This window comes from Thunnus albacares, chromosome 24, assembly GCF_914725855.1.
Source record: "Thunnus albacares chromosome 24, fThuAlb1.1, whole genome shotgun sequence".
Lineage (NCBI taxonomy): Eukaryota > Metazoa > Chordata > Actinopteri > Scombriformes > Scombridae > Thunnus > Thunnus albacares.
In genome coordinates, this window is record NC_058129.1 from 20,210,229 (window position 1) to 20,229,782 (window position 19,554).

At 45.4% G+C, this 19,554-nt stretch overlaps 2 protein-coding genes across 5 annotated transcripts in view; both read right to left on the bottom strand.

The window, feature by feature from the left end:
• The window catches only part of lrrfip1b (leucine rich repeat (in FLII) interacting protein 1b), a 30,429-nt gene extending 11,553 nt beyond the window's left edge, over window positions 1–18,876 (bottom strand). Inside the window, exons 1-12 of one of the 4 annotated variants that reach the window (XM_044344319.1) lie at window positions 17,704–18,866; window positions 13,409–13,495; window positions 10,943–10,960; window positions 10,455–10,502; window positions 9,069–9,113; window positions 8,864–8,914; window positions 2,617–2,694; window positions 1,973–2,008; window positions 1,652–1,777; window positions 1,389–1,559; window positions 1,086–1,178; window positions 488–580 (exon numbers count right to left, since the gene is read on the bottom strand). In XM_044344319.1, coding sequence (XP_044200254.1) covers window positions 488–580; window positions 1,086–1,178; window positions 1,389–1,559; window positions 1,652–1,777; window positions 1,973–2,008; window positions 2,617–2,694; window positions 8,864–8,914; window positions 9,069–9,113; window positions 10,455–10,502; window positions 10,943–10,960; window positions 13,409–13,495; window positions 17,704–17,796 — 939 coding nt within the window. In that variant the 5' untranslated portion in view covers window positions 17,797–18,866. Of the gene's footprint in view, window positions 1–487; window positions 581–1,085; window positions 1,179–1,388; window positions 1,560–1,651; window positions 1,778–1,972; window positions 2,009–2,616; window positions 2,695–8,863; window positions 8,915–9,068; window positions 9,114–10,454; window positions 10,503–10,942; window positions 10,961–13,408; window positions 13,496–17,703 lie in introns of all 4 variants that reach the window. The other 3 variants (XM_044344314.1, XM_044344315.1, XM_044344316.1) reach the window with 3 other exon arrangements.
• The window catches only part of LOC122976060 (NLR family CARD domain-containing protein 3-like), a 395,924-nt gene that overhangs the window by 290,623 nt on the left and 85,747 nt on the right, over window positions 1–19,554 (bottom strand). The window lies entirely within an intron of this gene.

Genomic DNA, 19,554 nt, shown 5'->3' on the forward strand with positions numbered 1-19,554 from the left:
GAGGAGAGGAGGAGGAGGTTAGAGGAGAGGAGCAGGAGGAGGTTAGAGGAGAGGAGGAGGTTAGAGGAGAGGAGGAGGAGGAGGTTAGAGGAGAGGAGGAGGAGGAGGTTAGAGGAGAGGAGGAGGAGGTTAGAGGAGAGGAGGAGGAGGAGGTTAGAGGAGAGGAAGGCAGTTTGTTATAGAAGCAGCAGTAGTGAAACAGTAGTGAAACAGTGTAAATAGAATGTCAGTAAAGTCAGTCAGCAGAGCTTCACTTTGTGTTTTCTGATGTTAGTTTATGAAGTTATTGTTTCAGATTTATCGTATCTTTATTGTTTTAAGGATCAAATATTTTATATTATAGTGAAATTTATTCTTTATTCATTATTCGTTTCTTTCTGTCGTCTCTTTATTTCATGTTTTCTTATGTTTTTAATCTTTTTATTCATAGTAAACGTGTCAGAAAGTTAATGAAACGTGATTTTCTGCCTCTGAGGAGGTTTCGTACCCCGATCTTCTTCTCCTTCCACTGCAGAGCCTCCTGCAGGTCAGAGATCTCCTGACAATACACTCCACTCTGCAGACGGAGAGCTGACACCTCCTGGGAGGAGGAGGAGGAGGAGGAGGAGGAGGAGGAGGAGGAGGAAGATGAGGAGGAGGAGGAAGAACAGTCAGAGTGTTTGTTAGTTTGGAAAGAAAAGCTGCCTCCTCAGATTCCTGTTAAAAGTGTGTGTGTGTGTGTGTGTGTGTGTGTGTTCAGTGTGTGTGTGTGTGTGTGTGTGTGTGTTCAGTGTGTGTGTGTGTGTGTGTGTGTTCAGTGTGTGTGTGTGTGTGTGTGTGTTCAGTGTGTGTGTTCAGTGTGTGTGTGTGTGTGTTCAGTGTGTGTGTTCAGTGTGTGTGTGTTCAGTGTGTGTGTTCAGTGTGTGTGTGTTCAGTGTGTGTGTTCAGTGTGTGTGTGTTCAGTGTGTGTGTGTGTGTGTTCAGTGTGTGTGTGTTCAGTGTGTGTGTGTGTGTGTGTGTGTGTGTGTGTGTGTGTGTGTGTGTGTGTTCAGTGTGTGTGTGTGTGTGTGTGTGTGTGTGTGTGTGTGTGTGTGTGTTGAACTGACCGTCAGCAGCTCTTCAGTCTGTCTCAGAGTGTCTCTCATCTCTTTAAACTGGAACTGAAGAACACTGTGAGCCTGACGCTCACGCTCACACTCCTACAGATATAAAACAATAATCAATAATCAATGATAAACTGTTCAATACGCTCACACTCCTACAGATATAAAACAATAATCAATAATCAATGATAAACTGTTCAATACGCTCACACTCTACGGTCTCAGGTGAGCGTCTCCTGTGACTGAAACTCATCTATCAAACATGGAGCTTTTATTCTGAAAGTAAAGCGCCCTGTGACCTCTGACCTTTGTCCTGTCGTCGCCGTGGCGACGTGCCTCCCACAGCAGCTCCTCCATGTCGCTGAGTTCCTCCCGCAGAGTTTCCACCTGAAACATCAGAGTCGACTTCTCGTTGTGCAGCTGAGCGTTTGAAACCATCGCTTTACGATACTTCTCCTCCGCCTCCGCCAGAGAGTCCTGACACGATCAATAACACCATGATTATGATGAAGAATGAATAAAACCTTTATTGATGATGATGGATTGATCAGTAAAGTATAATACCGTACCTTCATGTCTCTGATGGACGCCTCCGTCTCCACGGAGAACGACGTGTCACAGCTTCCTCTGCGGGACGAAGCTCCGCCCAGCGAGGCGAGCGTGGCGGCGGACAGTGTCGACGCCGTCCTCGAGCCCTGAGAGGACGAGGTCATCCATAATTAATCAATAATCATAATCAGTTAAATAAATCAACTTGTTTAGATTCACAAAAATATTACAAACTAGTAACAATTTAATTTTTAATTTTCCAAAACAAACAAAATTCAAATTAAATTTACAGAATTTAATTTGTTTTGTCTTTTAGATTAAAATGAAGTCTTTAGACTCACTTTCTCCAGGAAGTCTCTGTCAGGCCTCTCCTCCACCTGCACACACAAACACGTTACCATGGAGACGCAGCACCTCACGACAGGAGCAAGTATTGATCATCAATAATCAGAAATGTGGACAGACGGCCAGCAGGTGGCGTCAGAGAGAGAGAGAGAGAGAGAGAGAGAGAGAGAGAGAGAGAGAGAGAGAGAGAGAGAGAGAGAGAGAGAGAGAGAGCACCGCCTGCCGCCTGCCGGCCGCTACGGAGCATCAGGCAGGACAATTCTTCTGACTGAGGCTTGTTTCAGGCTGAACATGCATGAGTGTGTTGAGATGAACCACCTGAAGACTTTATCTAAATGCAGAAACATCAACCATCACTGAGGAGAAATGTCCTTCCTGAGGCTCCGTAGACGCCAGCAGGAAGCGTCTCTGTGTGAGGGAGGAGGTGAAGTGAACAGACGCCTGGCGGCGGCAGACGAGTGCAACGCCACCCAGAGTAGGACGCTTATTAAACAGAGCGTTGCAGGAAGTCATGCAGGAAGTCATGCAGGAAGTCATGCAGGAAGTCATGCAGGAAGTCATGCAGGAAGTCATGCAGGAAGTCATGCCATCTAGTTGGCCATTTTTTAACACAAACACACAAACACCACCCAGAGCTCACCACTGGGCTCGCACGAGCTGAACTGGCCCTGGAGGAAGCACGAGAACTGGAGCCCAAAAACCCTCCATAGTCCGACGGCTGGAGGGGAGGAAGGAAGGATAGAAGGAAGGATGGAAGGAAGGAAGGATGGAAGGAAGGAAGGATGGAAGGAAGGAAGGAAGGGAGGAAGGAAGGAAGGAAGGAAGGATGAAGGAAGGAAGGATGAAGGAAGGATGGAAGGAAGGATGGAAGGAAGGAAGGATGGAAGGAAGGAAGGAAGGGAGGAAGGAAGGAAGGAAGGAAGGATGAAGGAAGGAAGGAAGGAAGGAAGGATGGAAGGAAGGAAGGAAAGAAGGAAGGAAGGAAGGAAGGATGGAAGGAAGGAAGGATGGAAGGAAGGAAGGATGGAAGGAAGGAAGGAAGGAAGGATGGAAGGAAGGATGGAAGGAAGGAAGGATGGAAGGAAGGAAGGAAGGGAGGAAGGAAGGAAGGAAGGAAGGATGAAGGAAGGAAGGAAGGAAGGAAGGATGGAAGGAAGGAAGGAAAGAAGGAAGGAAGGAAGGAAGGATGGAAGGAAGGAAGGATGGAAGGAAGGATGAAGGAAGGAAGGAAGGAAGGGAGGAAGGAAGGAAGGAAGGAAGGATGAAGGAAGGAAGGAAGGAAGGAAGGAAGGAAGGAAGGATGGAAGGAAGGAAGGAAGGATGGAAGGATGGAAGGAAGGAAGGAAAGAAGGAAGGATGGAAGGAAGGAAGGAAAGAAGGAAGGATGGAAGGAAGGATGGAAGGAAGGAAGGATGGAAGGAAGGAAGGGAGGAAGGAAGGAAGGAAGGAAGGAAGGGAGGAAGGAAGGAAGGAAGGAAGGATGAAGGAAGGAAGGAAGGAAGGAAGGATGGAAGGAAGGAAGGAAAGAAGGAAGGAAGGAAGGAAGGAAGGGAGGAAGGAAGGAAGGAAGAGAGGAAGGAAGGAAGGAAGGAAGGAAGGGAGGAAGGAAGGAAGGAAGGATGAAGGAAGGAAGGAAGGAAGGAAGGATGGAAGGATGGAAGGAAGGAAGGAAAGAAGGAAGGAAGGAAGGAAGGAAGGAAGGGAGGAAGGAAGGAAGGAAGGAAGGAAGGAAGGAAGGATGAAGGAAGGAAGGGAGGAAGGAAGGAAGGAAGGAAGGAAGGAAGGATGAAGGAAGGAAGGAAGGGAGGAAGGAAGGAAAGAAGGAAGGAAGGAAGGAAGGAAGGGAGGAAGGAAGGAAGGAAGGAAGGAAGGAGGAAAGAAGGATGGAAGGAAGGAAGACAGAATCAGTTGTTAGTAACGGCAGAGTTTGACGAGCAGATGTCACCATTTCACTGATTACTACTGAGCAATGAATCAATGCATTATTGTATTGATTGATTGATTGACTGATCTCTTTCTACGGTTTGTCTACTGACAGCACACACTAACAACAGGAAGTGATGTCAGAGACCGACCCTGCAGCTCAGAGAGCGAGGACCTTCACAGAGCCGCGCTGACGGCTGCAGAGAAGAAGAAACATGTTTCAGTCCTCGCTGTAACATCAAGACATGTTGTGAGAACGTTGTGAGAGCATTGTGAGAGCGTTGTGAGAGCGTTGTGAGAGCGTTGTGAGAGCGTTGTGAGCGTTGTGAGAGCGTTGTGAGAGCGTTGTGAGCGTTGTGAGAGCGTTGTGAGAGCGTTGTGAGAGCGTTGTGAGCGTTGTGAGAGCGTTGTGAGAGCGTTGTGAGCGTTGTGAGAGCGTTGTGAGAGCGTTGTGAGAGCGTTGTGAGAGAGTTGTGAGAGCGTTGTGAGAGCGTTGTGAGAGCGTTGTGAGAGCGTTGTGAGCGTTGTGAGAGCGTTGTGAGAGAGTTGTGAGAGCGTTGTGAGAGCGTTGTGAGAGAGCGTTGTGAGAGAGTTGTGAGAGAGTTGTGAGAGCGTTGTGAGAGAGTTGTGAGAACGTTGTGAGAGCGTTGTGAGAGAGTTGTGAGAGAGTTGTGAGAGAGTTGTGAGAGAGTTGTGAGAGCGTTGTGAGAGAGTTGTGAGAGAGTTGTGAGAGCGTTGTGAGAGAGTTGTGAGAGCGTTGTGAGAGCGTTGAGAGAGTTGTGAGAGAGTTGTGAGAGAGTTGTGAGAGAGTTGTGAGAGCGTTGTGAGAGCGTTGAGAGAGTTGTGAGAGAGTTGTGAGAGAGTTGTGAGAGAGTTGTGAGAGAGTTGTGAGAGAGTTGAGAGCGTTGTGAGAGCGTTGTGAGAGAGTTGTGAGAGCGTTGTGAGAGAGTTGTGAGAGAGTTGTGAGAGAGTTGTGAGAGAGTTGTGAGAGAGTTGAGAGCGTTGTGAGAGCGTTGTGAGAGAGTTGTGAGAGCGTTGTGAGAGAGTTGTGAGAGAGTTGTGAGAGCGTTGTGAGAGAGTTGTGAGAGAGTTGTGAGAGAGTTGTGAGAGCGTTGTGAGAGAGTTGTGAGAGAGTTGTGAGAGCGTTGTGAGAGCGTTGTGAGAGAGTTGTGAGAGAGTTGTGAGAGAGTTGTGAGAGCGTTGTGAGAGAGTTGTGAGAGAGTTGTGAGAGCGTTGTGAGAGCGTTGTGAGAGCGTTGAGAGAGTTATGAGAGAGTTGTGAGAGAGTTGTGAGAGCGTTGTGAGAGAGTTGTGAGAGCGTTGAGAGCGTTGTGAGAGCGTTGTGAGAGAGTTGTGAGAGCGTTGTGAGAGCGTTGTGAGAGAGTTGTGAGAGAGTTGTGAGAGAGTTGTGAGAGCGTTGTGAGAGAGTTGTGAGAGAGTTGTGAGAGAGTTGTGAGAGAGTTGTGAGAGCGTTGTGAGAGCGTTGAGAGCGTTGTGAGAGAGTTGTGAGGGAGTTGTGAGAGAGTTGTGAGAGCGTTGTGAGAGAGTTGTGAGAGAGTTGTGAGAGAGTTGTGAGAGAGTTGTGAGAGAGTTGTGAGGGTTGTGAGAGCGTTGTGAGGGTTGTGAGAGCGTTGAGAGCGTTGTGAGAGAGTTGTGAGGGAGTTGTGAGAGAGTTGTGAGAGCGTTGTGAGAGCGTTGTGAGAGAGATGTGAGAGAGTTGTGAGGGAGTTGTGAGAGAGTTGTGAGAGAGTTGTGAGAGAGTTGTGAGGGTTGTGAGAGCGTTGTGAGGGTTGTGAGAGCGTTGAGAGCGTTGTGAGAGAGTTGTGAGGGAGTTGTGAGAGAGTTGTGAGAGAGTTGTGAGAGCGTTGTGAGAGAGTTGTGAGAACGTTGTGAGAGAGTTGTGAGAGAGTTGTGAGAGAGTTGTGAGAGAGTTGTGAGAGAGTTGTGAGAGAGTTGTGAGAGTTGTGAGAGAGTTGTGAGAGAGTTGTGAGAGAGTTGTGAGAGAGTTGTGAGAGAGTTGTGAGAGCGTTGTGAGAGAGTTGTGAGAGAGTTGTGAGGGAGTTGTGAGAGAGTTGTGAGAGAGTTGTGAGAGAGTTGTGAGGGTTGTGAGAGCGTTGTGAGGGTTGTGAGAGCGTTGAGAGCGTTGTGAGAGAGTTGTGAGGGAGTTGTGAGAGAGTTGTGAGAGAGTTGTGAGAGCGTTGTGAGAGAGTTGTGAGAACGTTGTGAGAGAGTTGTGAGAGAGTTGTGAGAGAGTTGTGAGAGAGTTGTGAGAGAGTTGTGAGAGAGTTGTGAGAGCGTTGAGAGAGTTGTGAGAGAGTTGTGAGAGAGTTGTGAGAGAGTTGTGAGAGAGTTGTGAGAGAGTTGTGAGAGAGTTGTGAGAGCGTTGAGAGCGTTGTGAGAGAGTTGTGAGAGAGTTGTGAGAGCGTTGTGAGAGAGTTGTGAGAGAGTTGTGAGAGAGTTGTGAGAGCGTTGTGAGAGCGTTGTGAGAGCGTTGAGAGAGTTATGAGAGAGTTATGAGAGAGTTGTGAGAGAGTTGTGAGAGCGTTGTGAGAGAGTTGTGAGAGCGTTGTGAGAGCGTTGTGAGAGCGTTGTGAGAGCGTTGAGAGCGTTGTGAGAGCGTTGTGAGAGAGTTGTGAGAGCGTTGTGAGAGCGTTGTGAGAGAGTTGTGAGAGAGTTGTGAGAGAGTTGTGAGAGCGTTGTGAGAGAGTTGTGAGAGAGTTGTGAGAGAGTTGTGAGAGAGTTGTGAGAGAGTTGTGAGAGCGTTGAGAGCGTTGTGAGAGAGTTGTGAGGGAGTTGTGAGAGAGTTGTGAGAGCGTTGTGAGAGAGTTGTGAGAGAGTTGTGAGAGAGTTGTGAGAGCGTTGTGAGAGCGTTGTGAGAGCGTTGTGAGGGTTGTGAGAGCGTTGAGAGCGTTGTGAGAGAGTTGTGAGGGAGTTGTGAGAGAGTTGTGAGAGAGTTGTGAGAGAGTTGTGAGAGAGTTGTGAGAGAGTTGTGAGAGCGTTGTGAGAGCGTTGAGAGCGTTGTGAGAGAGTTGTGAGGGAGTTGTGAGAGAGTTGTGAGGGTTGTGAGAGCGTTGAGAGCGTTGTGAGAGAGTTGTGAGAGAGTTGTGAGAGAGTTGTGAGAGCGTTGTGAGAGCGTTGTGAGAGAGTTGTGAGAGAGTTGTGAGGGAGTTGTGAGAGCGTTGAGAGCGTTGTGAGAGAGTTGTGAGGGAGTTGTGAGAGAGTTGTGAGAGCGTTGTGAGAGAGTTGTGAGAGAGTTGTGAGAGAGTTGTGAGAGAGTTGTGAGAGCGTTGTGAGAGAGTTGTGAGAGCGTTGTGAGAGCGTTGTGAGAGAGTTGTGAGAGAGTTGTGAGAGCGTTGTGAGAGCGTTGAGAGCGTTGTGAGAGAGTTGTGAGGGAGTTGTGAGAGAGTTGTGAGAGCGTTGTGAGAGAGTTGTGAGAGAGTTGTGAGAGAGTTGTGAGAGAGTTGTGAGAGCGTTGTGAGAGCGTTGTGAGAGCGTTGTGAGGGTTGTGAGAGCGTTGAGAGCGTTGTGAGAGAGTTGTGAGGGAGTTGTGAGAGAGTTGTGAGAGAGTTGTGAGAGAGTTGTGAGAGAGTTGTGAGAGCGTTGTGAGGGTTGTGAGAGCGTTGAGAGCGTTGTGAGAGAGTTGTGAGAGAGTTGTGAGAGAGTTGTGAGAGCGTTGTGAGAGCGTTGTGAGAGAGTTGTGAGAGCGTTGTGAGGGTTGTGAGAGCGTTGAGAGCGTTGTGAGAGAGTTGTGAGAGAGTTGTGAGAGAGTTGTGAGAGCGTTGTGAGGGTTGTGAGAGCGTTGAGAGCGTTGTGAGAGAGTTGTGAGGGAGTTGTGAGAGAGTTGTGAGAGCGTTGAGAGCGTTGTGAGAGAGTTGTGAGGGAGTTGTGAGAGAGTTGTGAGAGCGTTGTGAGAGAGTTGTGAGAGAGTTGTGAGAGAGTTGTGAGAGAGTTGTGAGAGCGTTGAGAGCGTTGTGAGAGAGTTGTGAGAGAGTTGTGAGAGCGTTGTGAGAGAGTTGTGAGAGCGTTGTGAGAGAGTTGTGAGAGCGTTGTGAGAGAGTTGTGAGAGAGTTGTGAGAGAGTTGTGAGAGCGTTGTGAGAGAGTTGTGAGAGAGTTGTGAGAGAGTTGTGAGAGAGTTGTGAGAGCGTTGTGAGAGAGTTGTGAGAGAGTTGTGAGAGAGTTGTGAGAGAGTTGTGAGAGCGTTGTGAGAGAGTTGTGAGAGAGTTGTGAGAGTGTCGTTAATAACTTGAAGCTACGGGACTGTGGACATAAAGCTTTCAGAGTAGACATTAACTACAACTCCCAGGGTGCATTTCAGCAAGAAACAGCCAATCGCAGAGCTTAGACTCGGGTCATGTGTGCTGCTAACAAGCAGAAGTTAAATATTTAACTTGTTTTACAATCTGCAGATTAAATCAGTTCACTTATTAGTTCTGGGTCACTTTGAGTGAATTCAGTAACCATGGCGACATGATGTTTTGGCTTCGGCTCCATAGCAACAGCAGCCGAGGCTCATGGGTATTGTAGTATTGTAACAGACAGAGAGGAAGTGTAAATGCTGTAAACCTGCAGGATGGTTACATGTGTTCAATAACATCGATCGATTATTATCGGTTATTGATCACTGATCAGCCTGATGGTCTCTGTGTGTGTGTGTGTGTGTCAGGAAGTGACATCATCAATGTGTCACTCAGGTGTTCTGCTATCACGAAGCTGCCTCACTTTTAGCACAAGTAAATCACCATGGTAACTAGGTAGATCACTATGGTAACCAGGCAGATCACCGTGGTAACGTATAACGCTGAACAGAGGATCAACAGCCCAACGGACCAAGCAGATCACTGGAAACACAGAGTCATCATTCCTGCAGTATCCTGACTAACGTGTGAAACAGATCAATATCTTCTGGTATTGATCAGTACTTGTGTGTGTGTGTGTGTGTGTGTGTGTGTGTGTGTGTGTCTCACCTTCAGGCTGCCTCGACTCCCCACAGACATCCTCTCCTCATCGTCTGACACCTGAAATCACACAAACACACCCCCGTTACCATGGAAACCAGCCTGATCTAACCCGTCCACTTCCCCTCAGGTGTGTGACTGACGGTCGCCGCAGCAACACACTCTGAGACACTCAGCCAGGAAAAGAAAAGAAAGAAGAAGAAGAGATACAGACCGAAGCGTGTCTCCGGGAGTGGCGAGAGTAGCGCTCACTGTCCTCCTGAAGCCACGAAGAAGAAACAGAGAACAGTTACAGAGCTGGAAGTCACAGAAGAAGAAGAGTGAGAGAGTCACGTGTCCTCTGAACACAAACGGATCACTGATGATGTTATATTATTATTATTATTATTATTATTATTATTATATGAGATTAGATGATATTAAATCAATACAGTTTGACCTGATGTGTTCAGAGGAAACTCCTGACAGACAGAGAGCAGGGTCAAACAACACAGCAGCTACCTGACAGACATGCTGAGGGGAAACACTGCCCACCGTCAACATGCAATAATATAAAATAATAGACATGGGAATAAAAATATAAAGTTTCTATAAAATCAGAATAAAACAAAACAAACTGATCAAATTTGAATGATGCTGTTAAATACAAACTTCACATTCAGTGCAGACTGATAATCAATCACTCATCAATCAGTATGACCGTTAATCCATGAGACAGTCTGAGCACGTGCAGAACAAACAAACAAACAACAAGCAGACTAACAGATCTACTTCCTGCTGACATGCTGTGTGCAGCGCCACCTGAAAACCTCGTATCTCCCCTCGTTACATCAGAGTCTGTGTGTCAGGAGGTAAACTGACCTTTGACCTCCAATCAAAGAGACGCTGATATATTATTATATATGACATCATTAGATTATTAATAGTGAAGCATCAGTGTTAGAGCAGCATGTTACTGTTGTAGCTGCTGGAGGTGGAGCTAGTTTACACTACTTTATATACAGTTAGCTAGTTTAGTCCAGTGGTTCCCAACCTAGGGGTCGGGCCCCTCCAAAGGGTCAGCAGATAAATCTGAGGGGTGGTGAGATGATTAATGGGAGAGGAAAGAAGAAAAAACAAAGTTCTGATACACAAATCTGTTTTCAGTTTTTGGACTTTTTCTCTAATCTTTGATTTTTGCTGAAATATTGGATCATTTGAACATTTATTGAAATGAAAGCATGTGAGAAGTTTAGAGGGAAAAATCACTATTTGGTGGAGCTGTTAACAACTCATAGACATGTGAAATGTGGGGACGAGTAAGTCCTGGTCAAACGCTTCAAGAAGGCGAGAAATCCCACCAACGAGCTGGTGACCAGGCTCACCTGTTACTGGTTTTACCAGCACTGAGCGGAGCTGCCATCAAGGCCAACTGTGGACACGCTGAGGAATCTGACTTATCAAACATACTTTGGTTTGATCACATGAGTCCTGATGTGTTGTTTTATAGTTTTAATGTCTTCAGTTTTGTTCTCTGATGTAGAAAATAATAAAAATAAAGAATGAAAACAGGAGATACAAGGTTTCCATGTGTCTGACTGCAGCTCATACAGAGTCCTACCATCCACTGCTCAATGTGACCCCACTTATTATCCAGACCATAATACTTCTGCAGAGAGGAAGATGAGGAGGAGGAGGAAGAAGAAGAGGAGAAAGGAGGAAGAGGAGGAGGAAGAAGAAGATGTTAGGACAAGAAGATGAAATATGAAAACATCAGATTTAAAGAGAAAAACTTGTGGTGTGTTTGTTTTAAGCATCTTGGTGCAGTAGGCGGGTGGGGCTTAGGATGTAAAACACTTTCTGTGAGCTCAGTGAGCAGTAAACTCCACCCGGCCGGTGCTGCAAGACGAGTAAAACAAACAGACTTTGGGGTCAAAGGAGTGCCATAAACAAGAATAAATCTGTGAAAGAATAAGAGAATGTGTTTATTTATTTATTTATTGTTTCATTTATTCCTCTTTAGATTTCACAGATTTCTTGTTTTTAAGGCGCCGCTGCGACTCCTCAGCAGATTTAAGGTGGAATGGAGAGTTAGTTAGTTAGTCGTACCTTGTGGCTGTGAAACAGCTACAGCAGGCGGGAGGAGACAAGAGGAGAAGCAGGTTAGACACATGAAGCAGAGGTCAGAGGTCAAAGGTCAGAGATGTTTGGGGTTAAATGACATGAATCAAACAGATGATGGAGGGATGTTATTTATACTCGACACGAGAGACTCTGTGGGTCCACGTTCACAGAGACCAGACCCAACGTAGACCAGACCCAACGTAGACCAGACCCAACATAGATCAGACCCAACAGACCAGACCCAACAGACCAGACCACACGTAGACCAGACCCAAGAGACCAGACCCAACAGACCAGACCCAATGTAGACCAGACCCAACGTAGACCAGACACCACAGACCAGACCCAAGGTAGACCAGACCCAACAGACCAGACCCAATGTAGACCAGACCCAACGTAGACCAGACACCACAGACCAGACCCAACGTAGACCAGACCCAATGTAGACCAGACCCAACGTAGACCAGACCCCACAGACCAGACCCAACGTAGACCAGACCTCACAGACCAGACCCAACGTAGACCAGACCTAACTTAGACCAGACCCAACGTAGACCAGACCCAACGTAGACCAGACCTAACGTAGACCAGACCCAACGTAGACCAGACCTAACGTAGACCAGACCAAACAGACCAGACCCAACGTAGACCAGACCGAACAGACCAGAACTAACGTAGACCAGACCTAACGTAGACCAGACCCAACGTAGAACAGACCTTACGTAGACCAGACCCAACAGACCAGATCCAATGTAGACCAGACCTAACGTAGACCAGACCCAACAGACCAGACCGAACGTAGACCAGACCGAACAGACCAGAACTAACGTAGACCAGACCTAACATAGACCAGACCGAACAGACCAGAACTAATGTAGACCAGAACTTATGTGGACGAGACCGAATGTAGAATAGACCGAACGTAGACCAGACCCAAAAAAGACCAGACCCAACAAAGACCAGACCCAACAAAGACCAGACCCAACGGAGACCAGACCCAACTGACACTTGACAGAATGGAAACGTGTCGGACACAATGACTCATCTGGACGGTCTGACTCTCCACCGGGTTGTGGTCCGGCTGCGAGTCAAAGACGTGGTTATAAAGACTGTAGAGTTCATGACTCCAGAACTCTAGAGAACAGAACTCTGAGACGCCCCACTCTGATGCATTCTTCATCGCCGCAGGAGACCTCGACCAGGAAAACCTCAACCAGGAAAACCAGAACCAGGAGAACCTCAACCAGGAAAACCAGAACCAGGAAAACCAGAACCAGGAAAACCTCAACCAGGAAAACCAGAACCAGGAGAACCTCAATCAAACCTAAAGACTGTTTTAAGCTCTACCAGCTTGAGAACAACGAGAAACACGTTGTTCTTTACACCAAATAATAAATGAGAGGTGACGACTCATCTTCATCATTATCAATAGATTTAACATCACAGAGACTCTCAGTAACAACCAATCAATTCATCAACTGATCAAACACCAGAAACTTAATCAGAAACTAATGTGATAAACTGGTTATTGTTTTACTGGTTTTTGCAGCTTCTCTTTGTGTTGAGTGACATTAAACTGAATCCTGAACATGTTTCTGTTTAACAAAGCAAACTATTGATCATTAACTGAGAACATCATCAGCAGTAATCGATCACATGACCAGCATCAACCAACAGTCAGCTGATCAGATGAAGTCAGTCTGTTTGACCAGAAACATGAAATCAGTTCAAGTCACTTCTTCCAGATTTCATTATTATTATTATCATCATGTTATTGTATCTATTGATCCATCTGCAGATTATTTTAACTCCATTACAACTTCATAGTTTCCATGGTGACGTCTTCACTCGTCCTATTTTGCCTAAAACACTAAAATATTCAGTTTATCATCATCTCTGATGCAGAAAAGCTTCAAAACGTCACATTTAAGAGGCTGAAAACTCACAAAAACGATGAAAATTCTGCCGACTGATGAACTGATTGATCAGAAGTTTCTGCTGAGAAGATTTGAATATAAACGAATCAGCTTTAAATAAAACCGCTGAGTCATCACCAGTTTAACCTTTTGAGCAGAAGACAGTGAGACGTGGCTGAAAGCTCAGTCATTAGTAAGTGCAGCTTTACTCACCGCAGCGTAAAGAGACATGAAAGCGTCCGTCGCTCAGAGACGCAGCAGCTGACTGATGATTAAAGCAGAGCCACACTCACTGTGACTGTGTGACCTTTGACCCCGGCAGGGTCAGCACTGTCAGGTAAACTCACCTGGAGCTGCACGCGCTCAGTGGAGGGTCAAATCAATCAGAGCTGATTGATCTGTTGTTTACATGAAGTTTATTTTGAAGCTAGCGACAGGAAACAGACTCCTGTGGACCAATCACAGCAGGCGGTGAGAGGAGAACGGCGCAGTGAGTTTGGGTTCAGGATTACAGCGCAGAGTGAGACCTCCTCACCTCCTTCTGTTGTCTCTCCAGCTCCTTCATCCGGATCTCTCGAGCCTCTGCCCTCGCCGCTCGCTTCGCCGCCAGCCGCGCCTCCGCCTGTCACACAGATCAATACTCAATAATCAATCACCAAACAAAACGTTTAATGTTGTCACTTTCTCATTTCATCAGTTCTCCAAAGGGACTCTGGAACAGATTTATTATTATTGATTATTGATATTTATCCAACGTTATAAACTGACTTTGTGGACGTTTTTATCAATCAATGAAAATATTGATTCCCGTCAGAGAGACAAATCAATAAATACAGATGTATGAAATAAAAAATATGTTTTATAACATATGAAACACTTAAAAATAAAATATAATTCAAAAATAAATAGTATCAAGATATAAAAAATATTTTAGAAAAATCAATAAATATAATATAATTAATATAACATGAATATAAATCACATGAATACAATCATCAATAAACATCTACATTTGTACAAAACAAATAAAGATTTAAGAAAACATTTTAAAAACAATTTTACAACATAAAAGCAACTTTAAACAACTTTAAAAAGAAAAAAGAATAAAACGCTTTTTTAATGTAGTCAAGTTATCTGTTCATCAAGGTGCGTTCAGGTTCATCAAGGTGTGTTCAGGTTCATCAAGGTGTGTTCAGGTTCATCAAGGTGTGTTCAGGTTCATCAAGGTGTGTTCAGATGTGTTCAGATGTGTTCAGGTTCATTCAGGTGTGTTCAGGTGTGTTCAGGTGTGTTCAGGTTCATCAAGGTGTGTTCAGGTTCATCAAGGTGTGTTCAGGTTCATCAAGGTGTGTTCAGGTGTGTTCAGGTGTGTTCAGGTTCATCAAGGTGTGTTCAGGTTCATCAAGGTGTGTTCAGGTGTGTTCAGGTTCATCAAGGTGTGTTCAGGTGTGTTCATGCGGGTTCAGGTTCATTCAGGTGTGTTCAGGTGTGTTCATGCGGGTTCAGGTTCATTCAGGTGTGTTCATGCGGGTTCAGGTTCATTCAGGTGTGTTCAGGTGTGTTCATCCGGGTTCAGGTTCATTCAGGTGTGTCCAGGTCGAGCTGAGGAATGTGGATCCACCTGTCTTCATACTGGGAGACACTCCCTCTGTTCCCATGACACTGACTCAGCCCTACACCTGAGTACCTGCTGACACACCTGTCTGCACACAGGTAGTGTTTGAAGTCACACTAACATCATAAACAGGTTCAACACAGACAGGAAACAGCAGCCGAGTCTTCCTGGAAACTAAAACAATGATTTTATGAAACTCGTCAGACACATGAATATTCCAACAGCTGATATGATCGACGCTGATAAATACGACTCTGGATGAACTGGAGTCATGTTGGGAAATGTGTTGCCAGTTAACACAGACCAGTACTGAGCAGCTCTGTGAGGGTCTCTGCTGAAACCTGATCACTGCACTGGGTGTTATGAGTCAACGTACTGGTCTGTCCTGTAAATATGTAAACCAGTAAATAAAAACATGTTGTGACAGTTGAGATGCAGATTAATGTTTGTCCTGCTGCAGAGGCTTAAAGATGGAGGTCAGACACACACACACACACACACACACACACACACACACACACACTCTCTCAGTAGGTCAGTGGGGGGGGGGGGGGGGGGGGGCACCAGACTCCATTCATAAAAGCTCTACTTTAGCAGAAGCCGTCTGTGTTCAGCAGCCTTTATTCCGTCCCTGCAGGAGGTTTTGATTCTGCAGCAGCTTTGATCCAGTTTATCATGTTTTATGTTTATTTTTCAAAGTAAAATAATGTGATTTATTTAAACTGGTACCAGTGAAGAGTCGTATGTAACGACTTCCTGCAGATCACTACTGTATTACAGATGAACATGAGAACCATGAGGACTCAACGTTCTATAAAACAGAAAATACTGTACTTGAGTTCCATTTATAACCTTTATTAAATAAACTTTCAGCTCAACATCAGCAGCAAATAAAATCATCAATAATGTTATTAAAATAAATCTAGTTTGATGTTGATGTTTGAGGCAGATTATGTCTCCTGACTCACTGAATCAAACCTCATCTGGGAACATTTGGGAACATTTGGGAACATTTGGGAACATTTGGGAACAGTTTTGCTCGTCTATGGCATCGTGTTTGTTGGCAGGTGAGATTTGTCGTCAGTTGCCGCCACACCAAACGCCACGATTGGTCCAAACCACAAGCAGCTGCTGGTTCAGACGTTTCATGGAGAAAAGTTGTTGTAATTGAACTAAACTGCAGCTCATAAATATTGTGAAGATTTGTTGCATTTGTGTAAATTATTGTTATTATTAATCAGACTCTGGAGGGTTAAACATGTTGATACGAGGAGCGACGTCTGACTGGATGAATGTGAACAAACCAGTTTAACCATTTGAGTTTTAGCTCCGTCACATGATGCAGCGAGTCCTCAGGAACTGGAGCAGCTGATACACGATCAATACATCAGTTCAAGCAGCTGATACACGATCAATACATCAGTTCAAGCAGCTGATACACGATCAATACATCAGTTCAAGCAGCTGATCAGGAATCCATTTCTAACTCTGAGTCAATAATTCATTTGTTCTATAAATCATCAGAAAATACGCAACAAAAACATTTAATGAAGAAGTGAAAACATCAAATCATTTGATTCAATGATTATTGATTATCAGGACTGCTGCAGAGTAAATATTATTATTATTATTATTATTATTATGTGAACATTTTTACATTATTTCTTTAATCTGTTAATCAGCTGCAGATTATTTTATGTTTCATTCTTTAACTTCAGACTGAAGACGTCATGTGACCTCACACACATGATCAATAACCAGAACCAATAATCATCTGATTGAAAGGAAAGGCGTCAGATATGTATGTATTTATCTGTATATGATCTGGAGACAATGGGACAGGGTTCTGGTATCAGCAGCGTTCTGAAGTATCGACCAATCAGGTTTGAGGTTTAGTTGTCTGGATCTGCTGGCTACACCAGCAGCCCGGAGATATCAGCCGTTGTCCCCGGAGGCTAAATGGTGGTCAGACAGATGGTCGCTGGGTTCAGAGACTGTATAAAGATGGACGTGGCCAGATGTGGCGCCACCTGCTGGTTCGACTGGAGTCGGTTTGGCGCCGGTCATTTGGAGCTTCCATATGAGGAGTGCAGAACACGCCCCGCCACCTCGTACCTCGCTAACGCTAGCTTACCGAGAACACCGAGCGCTGCACAAAATGTAGTTTCCGAGGATGGTGATGTAATGACCCGCCCTCCTCTGCCTCTGATTGGCTAGTACTCGTTGCCTTCGTTGGTTGGGTTTCGGCATGAGGAGTGGGCTAGTTAGGGTTAGAATATCAGGGTCAGCCAATCAGAGGCAGAGTAGGGGCGGGTCTTATGTCACCATCCTAGGAAACTCACATCCTGGAGCCACGGAGAGCAGCAGGTGAGCCACCTGTCAATCACAGCTGCCAATCACAGCTGTCAATCAACAGCTGTCAATCAACAGCTGTCAATCACAGCTGTCAATCAACACCCACAGCAGACATCAAAGCTGCTATAAGTCTGCAAATCTTATTAACGCAGCGATAATTGTCTGAACGTAAAGACTGAGACCAGAATAACTCGCTGAAAACAAACTGACTCAGTGTTTGTAGACACGTTGAGGCTCTTTGAACAGGCGTCAGTTAGCAGTTAGTAGCTAGCAGTTAGCAGCTAGCAGTTAGTAGCTAGCAGTTAGCAGCTAGCTACTAGCTACTTTTCAGCAAACTGGAGAATAAAGTGATTCAGTTTCCAGCTGACTGAGCAGCTTCATGTTTCCACATTCCAGCTTCAGTATGTAGGACACACACACACACACACACACACACACACACACACACACACACACCTAATTATCATAAAATTATCATAAGAATGTAAAACATGAATCTCTGCGTCTCCATTATTAATATATTCATATTATTAACATTTTAATTAACATGTAACTTGTTTTTTAAATGAACTTTTTAAGGCTGATTCAAGTTTATTTTAGTCAGAAAGCTAAAACTTAAATTTGAAGTTTGTTATTTTTGTTGTTTTTTAAATAGTTTATATTATTTATAATAATGTGTCATTTTTTCCCATTTGATTGATTGATTGAACATGATTGATCAGTATGTCATGGCGGGCTCCTGTCAGCTGACTCATCGGTGACTCTGTCCGCTGCTGATGTGCCGCAGTGTCTGATCTGAAGTCACGTGCTGTATGGATCCAATAACGTATCAATAACAAGTATCGATTAGCAGAACTCACCTCTCGTGCGATCTGGCTCAGGGCATCGTCCTCAGCGGTCAGCCTCTCCCGGTTCGGGATCCTCTTCCTGCCCGGTCCCTGAGTCCCCATCATACCGGGAGCCGAATGATCCGCAGAGGTGTCCTGTAGTCCGGGACACACGGACCCGGTGATGAGACCCGGTGATGAGACCCGGTGTTTAAACCCGGTAAAAACACGAAATAAACCGGGTTCACCTTCAAAATCCGTGTTTCTCTGACGCTGTCCTGCAGTCAGCTTCTCTCGGTCCGGTATCCTTCACTGTCCATCGGTCAGGAGGTTTTTACCGGAGCCGAATTATCCGCAGAGGTCTCCTCCTCCCCAACAGAACCGGACCCGGTGACTAAACCCGGATTAAACACGAAATAAACCGGGTTCGCGTTCAGAATCAGTGTTTCTGTGACGCGGTTCGGCGGACTCAGGACGTCCGGAGGGGCTGCGAGCCGCGCTGCCGTTAACGTTTGCTGAACTCGTTTCTCTGATAACTTGAGATCCAGACGGTCAGCAGGTTTTTACCGGGACCCGAATTATCCGCAGAAGTCTCCTCTTCTGCAAAACAAACAGGCCCCGTTATTGAACCCGTTAAAAACACCGAATTAAGTAGTTTTACGTTAAAATCGGTGTTTTTCTGACGGTGTTCTGCAGTCAGCTTCTTTCTCTCCGGTATCCTTCGGTGTCCGTCTTTCAGGAGGTCTTTACCGGAGCCGAATTATCCGCAGAGGTCTCCTCCTCTCCAACACAACCGGACCCGTCATTAAACCCGGTCAAAACACGACATAGACCCGGTTCACGTTTAAAATCGGTGTTTTTCTGACGCTGTCCGGAGCGGCTGCGGGCCGAGCTGCCGCTAACGTTAGCTCGCTGCCGACCGTCACACCGGGAGAACCGGAGAGACAAAAGCGTTCAAACACCACCGGCTGCTGCTGCGGTTCCTGCGCCGCCGGTCACATCCCTCCGTGAGACGAAGCTCTCTCCGCAGCGTCGGTTAAACGGCCCGAAGCTCGTTAATCCGCCATTGTCCCCGTCGCCGCCGACCGGAGCCGCTTCCTCCGTGACCGTGAAGTAAACACGCGTCACGCGGTCAGGTGAGCCGCAGGTGGACCGGGCCGTGAACGCATCCTGACAGTAACTTATTGTGGTTCACTCTTCACGTCATGACGTCATGACGTCATGAATATTAATTTATTTTAACGAAGGTAAAAAGCGCTGAAGACTTGATTTGTTCTTAAAAATGATAAATACACTAAATAAATGATTAATAACTCAACAAGAACACGTATATACGTCACTGTGTTTATATTAAGTAAAAACCTTATAATGATAATATTACTATTAATAATCTATAATGTTATCGTGTGTTATTATTAATTTTCTTTCATTAGAATATATTACACGTTATATTATATTCCTTTATTTCATAATAGTCACATATTTCACAGCATGTTGCTCCTCAGCTACAGCTCCAACATTTAATGGTCACTGACGTCACTAATGAGAAGTTATTTCTGATTCCTACATAAAGAACTTTTAGTCCATTTTACATTCAAAAAAGTGCAGAAGTATTATTACATTTCCGTATCGTGTGGTCAAGGTGGAGCTCATGTTAGCTGCTTCATGTACTGCTGGATAGTTTAATCTGTAATAATACATCATATTTCCTCTGTTGGTCGTATGTTTTGTGTGTCAAATCTTAATCTGTAACCAGTAACAAGCTGTTTCCTCTGAGTCTGGAGTAGAAGTACACAGCTGTATGGATACTTGAGTATTATACTCCTTATGCTCCACTACATTTACAGATTAAGATTATTGATTACTTTTTAATCTGTCAGAAAG